Source organism: Eulemur rufifrons, chromosome 14 (assembly GCF_041146395.1).
Source record: "Eulemur rufifrons isolate Redbay chromosome 14, OSU_ERuf_1, whole genome shotgun sequence".
In the NCBI taxonomy this organism is placed as follows: domain Eukaryota; kingdom Metazoa; phylum Chordata; class Mammalia; order Primates; family Lemuridae; genus Eulemur; species Eulemur rufifrons.
In genome coordinates this window covers 23,647,992-23,666,659 of record NC_090996.1, presented here as the reverse complement: position 1 = coordinate 23,666,659, position 18,668 = coordinate 23,647,992, and the positions used below count along the sequence as shown (strand labels likewise).

At 38.8% G+C, this 18,668-nt stretch overlaps 1 protein-coding gene across 3 annotated transcripts; it reads right to left on the bottom strand.

Annotated features, from left to right (window-relative positions):
• Positions 1 to 2,228: 2,228 nt before the first annotated feature.
• Positions 2,229 to 17,643, bottom strand: GDE1 (glycerophosphodiester phosphodiesterase 1). Of its 3 annotated transcripts, none has more exons than XM_069486877.1 (6): positions 17,248 to 17,643; positions 15,202 to 15,377; positions 8,892 to 8,997; positions 6,003 to 6,095; positions 3,905 to 4,116; positions 2,229 to 2,641 (listed from the first exon to the last, which is right to left on the bottom strand). In XM_069486877.1, the coding sequence occupies exons 1-6, from the start codon at positions 17,506 to 17,508 to the stop codon at positions 2,494 to 2,496; spliced, it is 996 nt and encodes a 331-aa protein (XP_069342978.1). In that variant the 5' UTR covers positions 17,509 to 17,643; the 3' UTR covers positions 2,229 to 2,493. The 3 variants fall into 3 exon arrangements, with proteins under 3 accessions (XP_069342978.1, XP_069342980.1, XP_069342979.1); XM_069486879.1 differs by having other exon boundaries at positions 15,202 to 15,373; XM_069486878.1 differs by lacking the exon at positions 6,003 to 6,095.
• Positions 17,644 to 18,668: the final 1,025 nt, after the last annotated feature.

Genomic DNA, 18,668 nt, shown 5'->3' with positions numbered 1-18,668 from the left:
CACTCTAGGTCTCTCTCTAGAGTTTCTTCAAGGAGGTTTGCACTTGAAGATTCCAAAATTCATTCCTTCAACACACATTTACTGAGCATCAACTATGTGAGTGACACTGTGAAAGATGCTGGGAATGATTAAGATGTTTCTAATTTTTTGAGTCCTTGCCAGGAACAATGATGATAATAGTCTTAACCACTGGGCTCTGGAATTCGAATTCCAGAATTCTTCTTCTGGTCCAAATCCTTATTCCATCACTGCTATGTAACTTTGGCCAAGTTATTCAACTTGCCTGTGCTTTGGTTTCCTTCACTATAAAATGGGATTGTAATGGTACCTACCTCATAGTGTTGTTACAAAGACTAAGTACTATACATGCAAAGCATTTAAAAGTGTCTAGTACATGGTAGGCAGTCAGTAAATGTTAATTAACAAACATTTTACATGCACTTTTTCATTTAATCACAACCACCCTCGAGTTGGTACAAATTCTACCCCTGTTTTACAGATAAATTAAGTAACTTGCCCAACGTCATACAGCTAGTAAGTTACTCATCAGAAATTCAGATTTGGCTTTCTCTAATCCAAATCCTGTTTTTAACCCTATACTAAGTCTTCCAAGGAAGTACTCAATAACTACTGTTAATATGAATAGTTATTAACACCTTATATCATCATCTGAATTCTCCGCTGTTCAAAACCCAGACCACTTTAGCATAGGACCTAAATCCTTAATTTGGCTTGGCTAAATCAAGAGCAAAATGAATTTGGGATGAAGGTCAAGAGACAGAGAAGTCCTGGCTGTCTAGAGGTCTTCACACAACAAAAAGGATGTTATTAACTCAATACTGCCCCCAAGAGAAACCCTTCCCTGTCAGTTACCTGTGCACTTGCAGAAGGTACCCCAGGGCTGAATTCAATCTACAGACGTGTCTTCTTTGGTCACTTTTTCCTCCACCTTTTCACTCTACTCATAATGTGGCATGGAAGTACATGCAGTTTAGACATTTGTTCATTGAACAAATCTGTTTTTAATTTTAAAATTAAAGAAAATTTCTTTGTAAATGTTGATTGAAAATGTGCCAAGCACCATCTATAGTGTCCCTGCCAACACTAACTGTTGAAAAAAACCAGTTTGCTTCTCACTGACATTTAGCCAAGTCAGCTGGTGGTCTTTCAAAACTCTCACTGCCTGGCTCCTGCAAGTGTGTGTGAGGCTGGTGACCCACTGGAGGGATACAGGAGAGAATCCACGGCGAGGATGTGGGCCTGGGATAAAGGCTACAGATGGGGTTCAAAGGTGGGAAGGGGTGAGCTAGAGACAGACAACCTTGCCATTTAAAAAAATTTCAACTTAAATATTGCTACTTAAGTTCATAATAAAACCCCTGAAGTTCATGTGGGAAAGAGCACAGAGTTGGGCAGACTTGGCGAGTGGTGGCTCCAGAGGCAAATCAACCTGTATTGGAATATCAATTGTACCACACACTCAGAGACCTTGGTTGTGACTTTAACTAGGCAGTGCCTCAGTTTCCTCATCAGTAAAAACGATGTTAACATCTCCATAAGATTTTTGTGAGGGCTGGATAAGATAATGCATGTTAAACCACTAATACAGTTCCTGGCCAATTGTAAACAAGAAATTTTAGTTATCATGAGGTCAGGCTCTGCTATCATAAGCTGTGTGATTTTTGAGGCAACTCCTTCCCTTCTACAGGTTTTAGTTTTCTCATTTGTAAAATGAGGATAAACCTAAATGTTCTTGGAAGTTTCTTCCAGTTCTAATTTCCTATAGTCATGTTACAGAGCTGCCTAATAAGCCTGGAAAAGTGCAACTCTGCCACCTGGTGGTTTGTAGCACTTAATTCAAAATACCATAAATAATTCCTCAGGTTGGTTTCAAGACTTCCCTACCATTTTGGTTGCTGCACATTGAATCCTCACTGGATTACATACAGCAGCTTCCTCAAATTCCTTATGCCCCAGGATATGATGCTTGGGACAGTTTTCCTTCAGTGCTCCTTTTAATGATTTTATTAGTATGGCCTCAAGTTTGACATCTACAGTACCTTGTTAACATGGCTGAATACAGATATTTGAAATAAGTAAAATACTTAAGTGTGGCAAGTTTTAAAATGTCAACTCTTGAGTTATCATGCATGTCTCATGCATCTATATCTGCATCCCCAAATTGCACAACTCAATCTGTGCTTATCCTCACTGGGTCCCTGTACCTACTTTCAGGTAGGTCAGGGCGGGGCTGTTGTGCCTTTTTTCAGACCCAGATTTTCAAGAGCAACAGTGTTGAACTTAGGCATTCCATGGAGCATGGGAGCAACATTGGGTTTTGCTTTGGTTCAGGTAAAAATGAAATTAACAACTATTGCTTGTGTGAGCCACCCTATCTCCCAGGGCCTGGGCTTAGCACAAAGGGTATTTTGATATCCCTATATGGGGCCACTGGCAGTTTCTGAACCCGTGTTTCCTCCCCTGGGTAAAATTCTAGAAGTGAGGTGCGCAGTCCTCCAACATGCTGTCGGTGATGTAGCTGGAACCAAGATGGGATTTGTAGTAATTTTTTTCATCAAAAGTATTAACAGTCCAACCAACAACGTGGACTCCTTTAGCTGACCACTTCTTCAAGTAGTTCCTGGAGAAAGAAGAAAAATCAATTCTGTTAGAATAATGACCATCTGTCCCAGGAATCTAAAATGGTCACTAAGTATGGTGTTCATTGTGTACCAATAGTGCCCAGAGAGAGCCTCCTAACTGCCCTCTGCACTGTAATCAGAAAGAGTGTTCCAAACCCAGCATGCTGTGAACCTCCTCCACAATGTTCCAGCTTAAACCACTTCAGTAGCTTGCTAATGACACCCCCTGCTCCAAATGTCCTTGGCACAGCCACTGAAGGTGCACCTGGCTTGGCCCCTATCTGTCTCTTTGGCCTCATCTCATATCACACTTCTTCTTTCTTTTCTGAGCTGCAGAACATTAATTTTCCTTCAATTTCTCCCAAGAACCATGCTCCTTCCTGCCACAGCTCTTTTGCATGTGCCTTTCCCTCTGACCTGGACCACCCCTGGTCCCTACTCACCCTCAGATCCTAGCTTAATTGGCACTTCCTTGGGGATGCTTTCCCTGACTACCCAGACTAGGTCGGATTACACAGACTATGCACACTCTTCTCTCCTATGTGGCATGTATCTTAGATATCTTAGTTGTAATTTTATATTTATCAGACTTTTATTTGATAAGTCTCTCTTGTACGTGGTTGTAAACTCCATGAGGACAGAGACCATGGCTTTGTTTCTTCACCACTGCATCTTCAGCTTCTTAATATGGCACCCTGCAATACTGTGGGTACTCACCAAATATTTACTGAATTAAATACATGTATGTCTAAAATAATATGAAACTTATAACTCTCATCTGCTGAAATATACAGCTATAAAATTGCCAAAAGAAAGATTCAGAGATTGCTAGCAGGTTAGGAAACAGAAAATATCTTGGAAGATAACACCATCCTATGATGTTCAGGAAAGCAAAAGGAAAGACAGTAGGGGTGAGGCTGGTGCCCACAGATACCTTCACTATGGCTCTGCCCAAGATCCTGTTGGTTTTCAAAAGGAGTCAATCACAAGAAATAAAATCCTTTTCTCACCACAGTTTGGCAGATTCTTCTTTTTTTTTTTTTAATGCACTAAAAAACCAAAACTATCTGATCAATCTGGTTGGAAACAGTGAAATATGCCTGAACTCTTCCCACCTAAGAAGCCAGTGGCATTCCAATTTAGAGGCATGGTATGCTTTGCAGGTCAGAATCAATCCTGGTTGTCCACTCTGTTATTCCTTCCTTTCCAAGAAGAACATTCAGGAAATGTGTCAGGAGAAAACAAAAAACATTCCAACTTACGGGGATACAAAATCCTTTTGCACGAGGAAAGCTGAAATTCCACATAGGTACCACAGGATATTATGCATGCTCCAATCAAGCAAAATGTCCACTACCATAAACATGGAATGTTTCCAGTAAGTATCAAAGCGTGGTTTCCCATCTCCTGTATGGCTAAGGCTCCAAGGTCTGTGAATCAGAGCTGTTACTACATTTGGATCTGTTTGTCTCATCTGAAAAGGAATTTTGGGAAGTAAAATAATTATCATATCTTAAGTCTAATACTACTCATTAGTTTAGATTTAGCCAATGTACTTGATCAGATGAGGTGGTCATAGTTAGTATCCTGCTCCAATCTCTACTATATAAGTCTATTGTAAACTCTTTGAAAAAATAATATGATGAATATAAAGCATTTAACATGCAGTATAAAAGAGATTACTTTTTTCACAATCCAGAAGAACTTCAGTCCCATCTTTAATATGAGAAAATTATAATCTCAGGGTCAAATTTTAATGACGTAAGAATAAACTTTTCATTGGACATTGATTTAAATTCTGACCAGATATAATTAATTAGAATTCAATGAGGACAGAATCATGATCATTTCAAGAAGTGCTGGTTACCTTTGATCCTTTCCAGAGCAAAAGGCTGAAAAGAGTTGTGGGGATGGGCGGGGGTGGGGGGAGGTGAGAAGAGACTGAGAAGAGAGAATGAGAAGAGGGCAAAGGAGAAACAGAGAGATGTGGATGGAGTTCCTTCAGTCTGGGCTCTCCCACTCTTCTGGAGAAAGTCTCATAGATTTTAAAGGCCTCTGTGGTCAAGAAAGTTTGGGAAACACTGTTCCAAATGTCTGAAAGTCCCACGACCCTAATCTCAATCGTAGCTTCTATCTGGATAGGCTCTACTCTGACTGTAACAATTTTAAATGTATGCTCTGTTGGTCACTGTTGAAGAGTGGTGTAGAATCAACTCAATATTTTGGAAACTGGTAAATAAAGAGAAAGATTAAACATTTACCCTTCCTATTGGATAACTAAATAATAGAGGTGAAATTTCTTTTTATAGATGTATTCTAGCTAATACAAGAAGAAGAAATAATACAATTAAAATATCAACTTTTTCAACCCCATAGTAAATTTAGAGATCTGGCCACTGAGCATCAATAGCAGCCAACAACAACAACAAAGAATTAACCAGATGTTAACTGACTGGAAAACACCTACAAAATTATCTTGCCAAGAATAGTCAACTATAACCTGATTAAGCCAAGCCTCTAGCTCTTACTACCAATTTGTAGGAAATAAAGAGAAGAATGCATTAAACTATATCATGGCATAATCAGCAAAATGAAGACTTGGGTAAACTCTACAAAACAAATAATCTGGTTTCTTTAGTAAATACAACACAACAAGAAAAAGAGAGATAGAGAGAACTCACAGGTTTTAAGATATAAAATTGTAACATGCAGACCTTATTTGGGTCCTAATTCCAACGAATAATTTGTAAAAAAACAAACAAAAACTCATTAATTTCTGACACAAGTGAAAAATTGGATATTTGTTAATAGTTTTTAAATGGGACAATGGCATCATGGCTATGTTTTTAAAAAGGCATCACTTTTAAAAATACTTAATGCAATTTTTATGGATTGAATGATAGGATTTGCTTTAAAATAACATTGTGGGGTATCAGTGGGGGTATGGATGAAATGAGCCAGATCATGGTTAAAGGGGGGTTCATTGCACTACCCTATTTTATGCATATTTTAAACTCACCATAATTAAGAGTTGTTTCTTTTTTAAAGGTATATTCTGCTGTTACTTAGTGAGAAACTGGATTACATAACTCTCTTCTGTTCTGATAATTTTACCAAAGTAATCTGAATCAGCTATAAACAACGTAAGAGGAGATAAAAAGGAATCGTGGTGTTTTAAAATGGGTTATGAGTATATTCTTCTTCTGGAATTTCTCTTGTTAATTTAAAAGAGGAGCCTCCTAACTGTTACCCTGATTCAGTGCAATTTAACAGGCATCTATCTTATGCTTACGTAGCCCACTGCTATTATCTCTACCAGCTAACCTAATAATATGGACAAGAAAAAATCCTGAATGTTACCTTATAGATAACATCTGGCAAGAAAGAGCAGACAATACTATTATTGTATAGTTCCGGAAATTCCATATACATTTTCTTTAGAGCATCAGTAGCCTGTAAAATAGAGATTTACATATTTAAAATCTATTTAAATGTGATAGTCCCAGCCACAAACTATTATATATTAAGTACAACCCTATGGAATAAAACAGAAGTTTACTATTACACGGGGATTATGAAAGTATTGGCAGACTCCATTATCCACTGGCTTACATTTTAAACTCATGTTTAAAGCAAGGAAGAAGCTAGGTTACTGCTGCGTGACTATCTCATTGAGAGCCTCATCCCTTTTGTCATACTTTTGGAAAGTATGGCAGGCTGTAGCAAAATTTTCAAATCCTTTCTTTGTATCCTAGTTTAGCCACTATGAAAAGTCCTTTTACACCTATAACTCTATCACCCTCCACGCCTGCTAGATGAAGCATGAGCCAATCAGCCTGGGAACTACAGAGGGTGGATTTCCTCAGTCCAGGGGGCTGAAAGGACACATCATTCATTACCAACATGGACGGAGAAGCAATGGGACAAAGTGGGGAACTGGGAAGAGTTGGAAGTCTGCTAATTCTTCCCAAGAGGAACAGTTTATTTTTGTAGTAGTCCAGCTAATAAATGAAGAGGACATGATAAACTTTAAATACTGACATTTTGTAACCCCCTAGTGAACTGACACCAATAGCAGCTAACAACAACAAAAATGGTACCAGCCATTATGTGGAATGCAATATCGCTGCATCATAATTCTTGAAATATTGCTAATTTTTGGAATGTCACACACACCCATAACCAAATTTAAGCAACAAAATTCATTCTCCCCCAAAATAAAAAAGAACATGGAAATATTCATGTCATGCCTTCTATTCAATAATGTAACTGAGTGAGAGCTACAGACCTAAAGACATTTTCTTGCTGTTTGAACTAACACATGCACGTGTGTAACTCTTTGCCTACATTATTATTATTTTTTTTTTTTTTGAGACAGAGTCTCACTCTGTCACCCAGGCTAGAGTGCCATGGCGTCAGCCTAGCTCACAGCAATCTCAAACTCCTGGGCTCAAGCAATCCCTCTGCCTCAGCCTCCCAAGTAGCTGGGACTACAGGCATGCGCCACCGTGCCCGGATAATTTTTTCTATATATTTTTAGTTGTCCAGCTAATTTCTTTCTATTTTTTTTAGTAGAGACGGGGTCTCACTCTTGCTCAGGCTGGTTTCGAACTCCTGAGCTCAAACGATCCACCCGCCTCGGCCTCCCAGAGTGCTAGGATTACAGGCGTGAGCCACCATGCCCGGCCTGCCTATATTATTAATTTAATTCTCACAACAACCCAATTGTGGTAGTTTCTTTTATTAGTCTCATTTTGCCCACAAGGAAACTGAAACTTAGCAAAGTTAGGTTACCCTGCTGTAAGTGACAGAGCTCAGTCAAGGACTGTTGGACTCCCAAGTCCATGATCTTGGCTACTGTGCTCTATTAGCTTCACTTTGTTGCCAACAGTTTCCCTCTGTACTACCATCTTGGTGACTTAGATCACTATGTTCTACTCAGTCTTGGTGGAACACCTGTGAGCACCCACCCAGAAAACTCAAATAGCTGGTTGTTTTTTTTTTTAATTTTTTTTCTTTTTTTTTCTTATTCTAAGAGAACAAGCATGAAAGTCAGTGCACTGTGGGTGAAATGTAGGACTTATCAGGGTTCCCAAACATGGGCTGCATCATCAACTAAACCTGAGGTGCTCATTAAAAATACATGTTCCTCAATCCCATCCTAGACATTTTCAGAATCTCTTCTCTAGGTATGGCCCAGGAATTTGTATTTTTAAATAGGTATTCCAGATGATTCTGATGCAGACTGACTGGAAACCTAGACATATACAACTATCAGTTTACCAAAATAATAAATTAGTTACCATTCTCTTCTTTCTTAAAAAATGAGAGTTTACTATAATAAAATTAGAACTTAGGCTCATATTTCAGGTTTTAGCAGCTGGTACCAACTATATTCTGGGATTAATAAAAAAAAGTTGGCATCATCAGAATTCTTAACCAGTACATGGCCATTACTGATTATAAATAGTGCTAGGGGAAAAATGCTCAAATTGCCCAAATGGGAAAAAAAAGGATTTGTGCTTGAAAAGCTGGTTACAAGAGAACAAGTGTAATCTGAACTGTAGTTTCCCTTCGATTTCTATTGCAATAATGTTTTTATGAGTAAAAGTATATGTTCTAAAGTTTAAGCAAAATTTTATTAATATCTAGGAATGTCATACACATTTGAAGAAATAAAGTAATTTTCTGATAAAAGTGTAACTACTAAGATCATTGAATAACAAAACTATACATAAGGGATAGAAATTATACAGGGCGATAAATCCACATAAAAGATATATATTGTTAGCTTTAAATACAGTTCTCCTCTTTAAATGCAGCCCATAGTTGTCTATCCAAGGCCCTTAACTTATGAGCCAGATGCAACCTGATTTGTGTACAACTCCTGAATTTGTTTTTATGAGATTATTTGAGTGGTTTGTTCCAGAAATGCCTCTTTACTGGTTACTTAATATCTTTTGTAAATGCTTTACGCAAATGAAAGAAATCAGACTCTTTCATCTAGTGCTGGTTGTAGGATACTAGTTGTTGAAAGTTTCCATAAAAGGTTAAAAAGTTCCAAAACTTACTGTTGCCTTAAGAGATGTAGATTTTTGCACTGTATACTTCCATTAACCAAGTACATTATAATTTATAAAAATAATTTTTTAAAAAATAACAAAATATACAGTTAATTTTGGAAACAACTAGCAATTAAACAAGATGTCTTTTTAACAAAGTGAAATAATCCACAGTAAAAAACTGTACCTTATGTGCATGGCCTTTGACATCAAAGAAGATTGTGAGGTTAAGGTTTAGGCACTCTGCAACAGCTTCCTTCAGGGTAGGGATCTTTTCATCAGGGAAATCATTCCTGAAAGAGAGAGAAAAGGAATAATACATTGTAGGAAAAAGAGATAAAAATTTAGTAGAACAGACATATTACAAATGTCTCCCAATAAAAAGGAAGGAACATTTTCCCCAACTTCTTTTCTTCAACCATACCATAAGTCCATGGATAATTCACTATTGGTACTTGAACCAAGTTACAGATATTCTTTTTTTATTGATATATAATATTTGTACATACTTATGGGGTACATGTGATATTTTGATACATGAATATAATGTGTAATGACCAAATCATGGTACTTAGGATATTTATCACCTTGAACATTTATCATTTCTTTGTGATAGAAACATTTTGAATCTTCTCTTCTAGCTATTTTGAAATATATAATATATTGTTGCTAACTATAGTCACCCTACTAGGAACTTATTCCTTCTATCTAACTATATGTTTGTACCCATTAACCAACCTCTTTTCACTCCCCCCATACCCTTCCCCGCCTCTGGTAACTATCATTCTACTCCCTCTGTGAAATCAACTTTTTTAGCTCCCACATATGAATGAGAACATGGAATATATGTCTTTCTGTGCCTGGCTTATTTCACTTAACATAATGACCTCCAGTTCCATCCATGTTGCTATAAATGACAGGATTTCATTTTTTCATGGCTGAGTAGTATTCCACTGTGTATATATACCATATTTTCTTTCTCCATTTATCCACTGATGAATACTTAGGTTGATTCCGTATCTTGGCTATTGTGAATAGTACTACAATAAACATGGGGGTGCAGGTGTCCCTTTTTATACCGATTTCTTTTCCTTTGGATAAATACCCAGGAGGATTGCTGGATTGTATAGTCGTTCTATTTTTAGTTTTTTGAGAAAATTCCATACTCTTTCTTATAATGGCTGTACTAATTTACATTCCTACCAGCAGTGTATGAAAGTTCCCTTTTCAGGCCGGGCGTGGTGGCTCACGCCTGTAATCCTAGCACTCTGGGAGGCCGAGGTGGGCGGATCGTTTGAGCTCAGGAGTTCGAGACCAGCCTGAGCAAGAGCGAGACCCCATCTCTACTAAAAATAGAAAGAAATTATATGGACAGCTAAAAATATATATAGAAAAAAAAAAAATTAGCCGGGCATGGTGGTGCATGCCTGTAGTCCCAGCTACTCAGGAGGCTGAGACAGGAGGATCGCTTGAGCCCAGGAGTTTGAGGTTGCTGTGAGCTAGGCTGACGCCACGGCACTCACTCTAGCCTGGGCAACAGAGTGAGACTCTGTCTCAAAAAAAAAAAAAAAAAAAAAAAAGAAAGTTCCCTTTTCTCTGCATCCTTGCCAGCATTTGCTATTTTTTTGTCTTTCTTATAATAGCCATTCTAACTGAGTAAGACAATAACTCATTGTGGTTTTGATTTGTGTTTCCCTAATGATTAGTAATTTGAGCATTTTTTTCATATACCTATTGGCCATTTGAATGTCTTCTTTTGAGAAATGTCTATTCAAATCCTTTGCCCATTCTTTAATGAGGTTTTTTTTCTTTTGAGTTCCTTGCATATTCCGGATGTTAGTCCCTTGTCAGCTAACAGTTTGCAAATATTTCCTCTCATTCAACAGATTGTCTGTTCACTCTGTTGATTATTTCCTTTGCTGTGCAGAAGCTTTTTAGTTTAATATAGTCCCATTAGTCTATTTTTGTTTTTGTTTCCTGTGCTTGAGGTCTTAGCCATAAAATCTTTGCCTAGACCAACATCCTGGAGTGCTTCCCCTATGTTTTCTTCCAGTAGTTTTATAGTTTCAGGTCTTACATTTACGTCTTTAAAATCCATTTTGAGTGATTTTTGTATATGGTGAGAGACAGGGGTCTAGTTTAGATCTTCTGCATATGGATATCTAGTTTTCCCAGCACCATTTATTGAAGAGGATATTCTTTTCCCCTTGTATGTTCTTGGCACCTTTGCCAAAAATCAGTTGGCTATAAATGCATGGATTTATTTCTTGGTTCTCTATTCTGTTCTATTGGTCTGTGTGTCTATTTTTATACCAGTACCACACTGTTTTGGTTACTGTAGCTTTGTAATATATTTGGAAGTCGGGTAGTGTGAAGCATCCATCTTTGTTCTTTTGCTCAGTATTGCTTTGGCTATTCAGGCTTCTCTGTGGTTCCATACGAATTTTAGGATTGTTTTTTCTATTTCTATGAAGAATGTCATTGGTATTAATATTTTCGTAGGGATTGCATTGAATATATAGACTGCTTTGGGTAGGATGGTCATTTTAACAATATTAATTCTTCTAATCCATGATCATGGGATGTCTTTCCATTTGTGTCCTCTTAATTTCTTTCATCAGTGTTTTGTAGTTTTCCTTGTAAAAATCTTTAATATCCATGCTTAAATTTATTCATAGATATTTTTGTTTGGTATCTATTGTAAATGGATTGCTTTCTTGATTTCTTTTTTAGCTGGCTCATTATTGGTATATAAAATACCAATGATTATTGTGTGTTGATCTTGTATCCTGCAACTTTACTGAATTTGTTTTATCAGTTTTAATAGTTTTTTGGTGGAAATTTTAGGTTTTTCTAGAAGTAAGATCATGTTGTTTGCAAAGAGGGACAATTTAACTTCCTCTTTTCCAATTTGGATGCCTTTTATTTCTCTTGCCTCACTGCTCTGTTAGGACTTCCAGGACTATGTTGAATAGTAGTGGTAAAAAGTGGGCATCCTTGTCTTGTTCTAGTTCTTAAAGGAAAGGCTTTTTAGCTTTTCCCCATTCAACATGTTAGCTATGGGTATGTCATATATGGCCTTTATTATATTGAGGTATGTTCCTTCTATGCCTGGTTTGTTGAGAGTTTTTATCATGAAGAGTTATTGAATTTTATCAAATGCTTTTTCTGTCTATTTAGATGATCATATGGTTTTTAGCTTTGATTCTGTTGATATGATGTATCACATTTATTGATTTGCATATGTTGAAACATCCTTGCATCCTTGGGATAAATCCCACTTGATCATGGTGTATTATCTTTTTGATGTGTTGCATTCTGTTTGCTAGTATTTTGTCGAAGATTTTTGCATCTGTGTTCATCAAGAAAATTGCCCTGTGTTCTCATTTTTGTTGTGTCCTTGTCTTATTTTGGTATCAGAGTAATTATGATCTCATAGAATGAGTGGAAGAATTCCCTCCCTTTGCAATAGTCTGAGGAAGATTGGTATTAGTTCTTCTTTACAAGTTTGGTAAAACTCAGCAGTAAAGCCATCCAGTCCTGGGCTTTTCTTTGTTGGGAAACTTTTTCTTATTGATTTAATCTTGTTACTCATTATTGGTCTGTTCTATTTCTTCCTAATTCTATCTTGGTAGCTTGTATGCGTCTAGGAATTTATCCATTTCCTCTGTTTTCCAATGGTTGCTTTTAACCATAAATAGCTGAGGTTGTAATTATGTAAGAAGCAATGAGTAAATGGCTTGCACAAGCACTTTTATAAAGGGTAGAACAACTGGACCACATGGTGGTACCCAAGATATTTTTAATTCAGATCCTGGTAACAAGTGAGCACTGAAAACACAAGACTAGTAGATGAGTAGAATTAACACTGAACACAGGTTAGAGATTAGAGGTTGGTGATCTTTGGTTTCTTATGATGTTGTAGATTTTCCTTTTCTAGTAAATCTGTACTTTTGACCAGCTGACTATAAATTGGAGTTCCACGACCCCATCCTTGGGTTCAATTAATCTGATAGAGTCACATGCAGATATTCAGGTAAACATCTACTAATGTTTACTGGTTTATTATAAAGAATACAGGTGAAGAGATACATGGGGTGAGATATGGGGGAAGGGGTGCAGAGCTTTCATGCCCTCCCCAGGTGCGCCACCCTTCAGAAACATCCAAGTGTTTAAATTACAGATATCCTTGACCAAAGAACAGCAGCGATGACAAAAATCATTTAAGTTTTAGGAAATCACTGAATTTCCATTGAGTTAATTACATAATTAGTAACCCTCCTCACCAAAGGGCAGAGTATATGCCACTGTTGGAGAACTCAGACTTAAGTTTAAGATTCTAATTTCCCTAATAGAACTCTATGCAGGAGAAATTCTTAGGAATACACAAATCTGTTAACTGTATTGTTGTGCATTTAAGTGCAACTGTTTAAAATAAATAATTTTCTAATATATAATTTGCTGATAAAGAAAATGAAGGTTAAGCTCCTGATACATAAGAAATCAGCTTTTCTCTCATCATGAAATTTTACTCTACATGATTTAAGTTATGCTAATTCAACTATATTATTTTGACTGTAAGATCTCGGTTTAAAAAAAGAATAAGAATAATTTAAGTGTTATAGGCAATTTTGCCAGCCATCCTAGTTAATGTCTATTCCCTGAGAATGAAAGATGTGAGACCTGAATTTGTTGTTCCTTTGGCTAGTCTTAGTTTCCACGGCCCCCTTGTAGGATGAGCATCTCACCACAGTGAGCATAATTCTAGAGAAAATACTTATTTTTCCTATAACATCGTCCCTAAACAAGCCAATTATTTCATCTGGTATTCAATCAAAGAAAACACACCCTGTTTCAATTGTGGAGCAAAGCTTGGTTGTGTTAAAGATATTAAGATGGTACATTGACTCTGACATGGTGCCTTCTTAAGGGATTTTTTAAGGGTGATGCTGATCCTATGCATTTTTTGCTTTAAGTGTTAACTTTGAGCCTGGAATCTTATTAGCTGCAATGTAATTGTAATATTAAAGCCAGCCTTTTCCTTGCATATAGCAGAGCAATGAAATATCTGAACATTCAAGAGCAGCCTGGACTCGTAATTTTCAAATGTTACCAATATTCTTTCCAGCCTGGAATATGATTTCCTTTGGCTGACTTTAATTTTTTTCAGATCCTAGGAAAATAAGGTTTGAATCATCTTTTAGGGAGAAATCATGACTTAATTGCTGGGCCAAATACTCAATATTCAAGGAGTATTGATCACTGTCCAGATAATTGATATTACCTAAATAACAGTGAGCATACACTTTTCAGTATTACAAAGAAGACAAGAGGAGAGGGATATAAATAACCACATTCCAAATATATTACCTGATGTACCAATTCCAAGGGTGATTGTAGCTACTAGTGAGGACAAGGGTGTGGGTTCTGTGGTCATATAAGTTTGAGAAACTCTAAGTTAAAGGTAAGAATTGATTGATATGGACTGTTTAACCCCAAGAAGAATATCCAGAGTATAATGTTTGATCTTATTTGATCATAGAACACTTATCTTGCAGAACATCTTATAGGACTAGGTCTGATATACATACTTTGGAAGCTACGAGTTTATACCAGGAGAGGCTTAAATTAGACATCTGAAAGAACTTTCACTCTTACAGGGTTGAGAGACATTGGGTGCAACCAAAAACAGCATGGAATTGTAGATGTTTCTTTGAACTAAAAACTGGGATATCTAGATTCTAGTTTTGGATTCTTTATGAACTAGTTATGTTCCCTCAAGTAAGTCATTTAACTTTTCTGGGATTCTCTCTAAAAGCAAGATTGATCTAGATCTATAGTGTCCAATATGGCAGCCACATATGCCTATTTAAGTTTAAATTTACATTTAAATTAAAAATTCACTTCCTCAGTCTCGCTAGCCACATTTCGAGGGCTCAGTAGCCACAGGTGGCTACCATATGGGACAGCGCAGATAGAATATTTCCATCATCACAGAAAGTCCTATTGCACAGTGCTATTCTAGATGATTTCTACGATACTTTCTATTCCTACAATTCCATGATTCCTCAGAAGCTTGTTACAAGGATCTGAAGAATTAAAAGGGTTAGGTTAAAAGGTGATATTATTACTTGAAGATTTAAAAGAATGTATAATTTGTTTCTTGGTGTATCTGAAGGCAAGAAGATTGCTAAGCAATTGCTTTCAGCCTCATGATTCTATAATTTAAATGACAGTACAAAGTAACTATCTTGTTAGTGACTGGACAGAGTATTATTTTAAGAATAATTTGGCCTCAGAGGGAAAGATTAAAAAAATAATGCCCTATTTCGGTTCTTCCTGGCACCTACTCATTACTGAGGAAAGCTGTATACAGTTCAAAGCAAAACAAAATGAAAGAACTCTCCTGGAGCAGATGTAATTAGACGGTGCCAGTGTCTATCTGTGCCCTCCAATAAAAGCTAACGGATATGTCTAAATGACAACAAACTACTTACCTGAGTCTGTGATTTGCTGCAGGATTAAGCTTCCTAATTTGTTCAAATGTCAAATCACACAATCGACCAGTCCCATCGGTTGTCCTATCTACTGTGTTATCGTGCATTAAGACAGGAACCCCGTCAGAAGTAAACTCAAGGTCCAACTCCACGCCTGTTGCTCCATTCTTAGCTGCCTTAACAAAAACATCAACAATATTACGGTCAAATGGCCACAAACATCATTTTGTACCTAACCACTCAAGAAGACCAACAGGGTTGGCTAAGTAGATAGCTGTTCTTATTGATTCCCTCCCCTTGCCCTGCCAAACAGCAACTCTGACCTCTTTCTGTTTTTTTCCATGGATGTCAGCCTTACTTCAACTCTTAACTGACAGATTCCTTAAAAACTTCAATTTCCCCACTCTTCCCACTCTCACAATGGCAGACAGGGAGACTTCAGGAACTTAAGTTTTCTCTGAATGATTTAACTATTAATATATGGGTCATCAATGGCTTACAAATATTAGACAAATTCCACTGTTTACCTACACTATCTATTGGTACAATAGCTCTGCTACTTCCCCTGTGTTTGTTGAATAGTCGTATATTTCACTACTTTGGCATAAAAAAGATGAGTCAGGTTTTTGTTGGTTTAACTCGACCCTCTATCACAGAAACACCAAGCCTGCTTCTAGGGAACACATTTTGTTTATGTGAGCAACATAAAGGGTTATTATTATTGTTGGCCAATAGACTGGTAAGCTTGAAAAGGTATATTAGAACTTATCTAAAAAGAGAATTTGAACATTAAATTTTATAAGCAATGCTCCACTGGAGAAACACTATCTAAAGTTTGCCTCCTTGGTTTTCTCATCACAATGAAGATGTGAAATGCTCAATACGATCAAGGTTTTTAATTTAAAAAAATTTTTAAGTAATGGTCCATTGCAAACATATACAGTATAGAGTAAAAAAAAGACTTAGATGTTAATGTTTTGTACTATTTGCCTGAAGAACAGGAATTGATAGTAGGAAAATGTGTGCTCTCTTTGATTCTAACTGATGCTATTCGCTTCTGTGACTGTGCTTGCTTTTAGTTGTTTGATAAATATAGTTAATCAGAATGAAAACCAGGTATAAGAGCAAGGGTAACTCCATGATAGGCTAGGCTTCCTGGATGTGAGAAGCTAACAGCCTAGTTCTGCTTCTGTATATATGGCTTGCTGGCTTGGTGCTTAGCATAAGTGGAGCCATGGCAGGCTTCACTAAAGTAAAGGAAAACAAGGCCCCAGGGAGGTAACCGCAAGTTACTTCATGATAAAGGGCTGGAGAGTCCAGGGGCCCTCCAACCAACTAAGTAGATAAGAAGGGCAAGACATGATCAGCGCACGAACGGCTTGTGCAGGGCGTCTGTTCCCAGTATCGCTTGTAACCAAAAACTATAAGGTATGCAACAACAGTCCCCGGCTTGGAAACCGGCAATCAGGAGCCAACACTATCAGCCACTTTTGAAGGAGCAAATGAACTAAGGGGGGGGGGTGCGGTGAGGGGATGGTGTGCCCCATACCTGTAACCTACTGATAAGTATAAAAGCTTAGTTCCCACCCTAGGGCGGGTTCCTGGTTCGTGGAGAGGGCACTGCGTTGGCGCTCTGGTACTTGGACCCCAGCTAGAGCTAGACAATAAACTCCTTTGCCTGTTGCAGCCTTGGTGACTCTGCCTATCTGTTCCTGGGGCTGAGAGAAACTGGTTCTAACATGCCTTAATCTCTTTCTGTCCTAAAAAGAAAAAAGCTCTATAATGCAGGGACCCTTTGGGTCTTTTTCCTGGCTGTAACCTCAGTATCCGGCACGTAGCAACTATATAAATATTTGCTGTAGTCGATAAACACCTCAAATCGGGACATTCCTGGACACTGGGAGGAATTAAGGGCCACCGGAACGTATTTCTTGCGGACAAGTGAGGAACTGGGAAGACTGTCAGGGGGAGGCCGGGGAACCTTCGGAAGGACAAGTAGTCCCAGTTTCTGGAGGACCTAGGGGCGCGAGGCGTGGGGGGGCTCACCTGTCGAATGGCCGCCAGCGTGTTCTCGGGGGCGTCGTGACTGCCGCCGCGATGGGCGATGGCGGAAACGCGGTCCCGGGGTTTGAGCACCTCCAGGGCCCTGCGGGACGGTACCGGCTCAAAGCTGAAGATGCGCAGCAGGACGAAGAGGCTGCCTGTGAGGAGGCAGGCATTGAAAGGGCTGCGCGTCACCAGCAGCAGCAGCACCAACAGGAAGGAGAAGGGGCCCATGAGGCCCCCCTGGTCCTCCCACAGCCACATGCCGGCGCCCGCACCGGCACGGACAGGAGTCCCGGACCTGCCGGGCTCCCAGGACAGGAGAGCGAGAAGCAAGGGAAAGCGCTCGAGGCACTAGCCACAGCTGACACCCTCTGAGGGAAAGAGCGCCGCACAATGGCGGCGGCGGACACATCCAGAGGGCACACGGCTGTCCAGCCAATCAGGGCCCGGGATAGCCAGCGCTGGGGGGCGGGGCCTCTTCATGGCAACGGGGGCGGGCCCAGGCCCCAGGTCCACCCAGGCTCTAGTTCTAAAGTGGGTTTGGGTTGTCAGGTGTCCGGACCTTCACCTGGGCATTCTCTGTAGGCGAGAAGGGCAGGGAAAAGACCCGTCTTACGGCTGTAGGTCCGGAAGAGATTTTAGTGACTTCTTTATTTGCCCTTGTGGAAACTGAAGTCCAGGGAACCTTGAAGGGGCAGGATGCTTAGACTATTTATTTAATTTAATTTAATTTAATTCAAGGTGTGCCCATCACCAACCAGTTCAGGTGCTCCGGACACATTAGTGAAAAGGACCTGCAGGGTTCTTGCTCTTGTGGGACTCACATGCTCGTGGGGGAAATAATAGTGTTAGTAAGTACAGCTAACATTTACAGAGCACTTACCATGTCCCAGGTACTGTGCCAGCAACACTTCATAGGCCTATTTTTCTCACAACAGCCTTAGTAAGGGGGTATTATCTCAGGAGACTGATTTCAATGGAGTTTAGAAGGATTTTTCAGATTCTGAGGGAATGAAAGAGCCTCGCAAAGGAGGCACAATCGGATTGTAAAACTGGAAGGGGTTCTAAAGATTCCCTCATTTCATAGAAGTCAGCAGTTAATGGCGGGGTCAGGACTGACATCAAGCTTCCCCAGTGGCTTGTGACCTTGCTACTGCTACTACTTCTCCTACTGAAGGCTTATGTACCAGGAGTTATTTCAGTTGTGCATAACCATCCTTGTGATAGGCACTTTTAAAACCTCTATTTTACATATGCAAAAATAAGCACCGGAAGGAAGGTTCCTAAGAGAGACAGAAGGTACAGGTGAGTTTGGGAATGGAGGGGGGTCACTAAATCATATTTTGGAAAGCTAATAAGATGTTAGATAGAAAACTTTGGCAAATGATTCAGGGCTTTCCCTGTTACCTTTTCCCACTGAT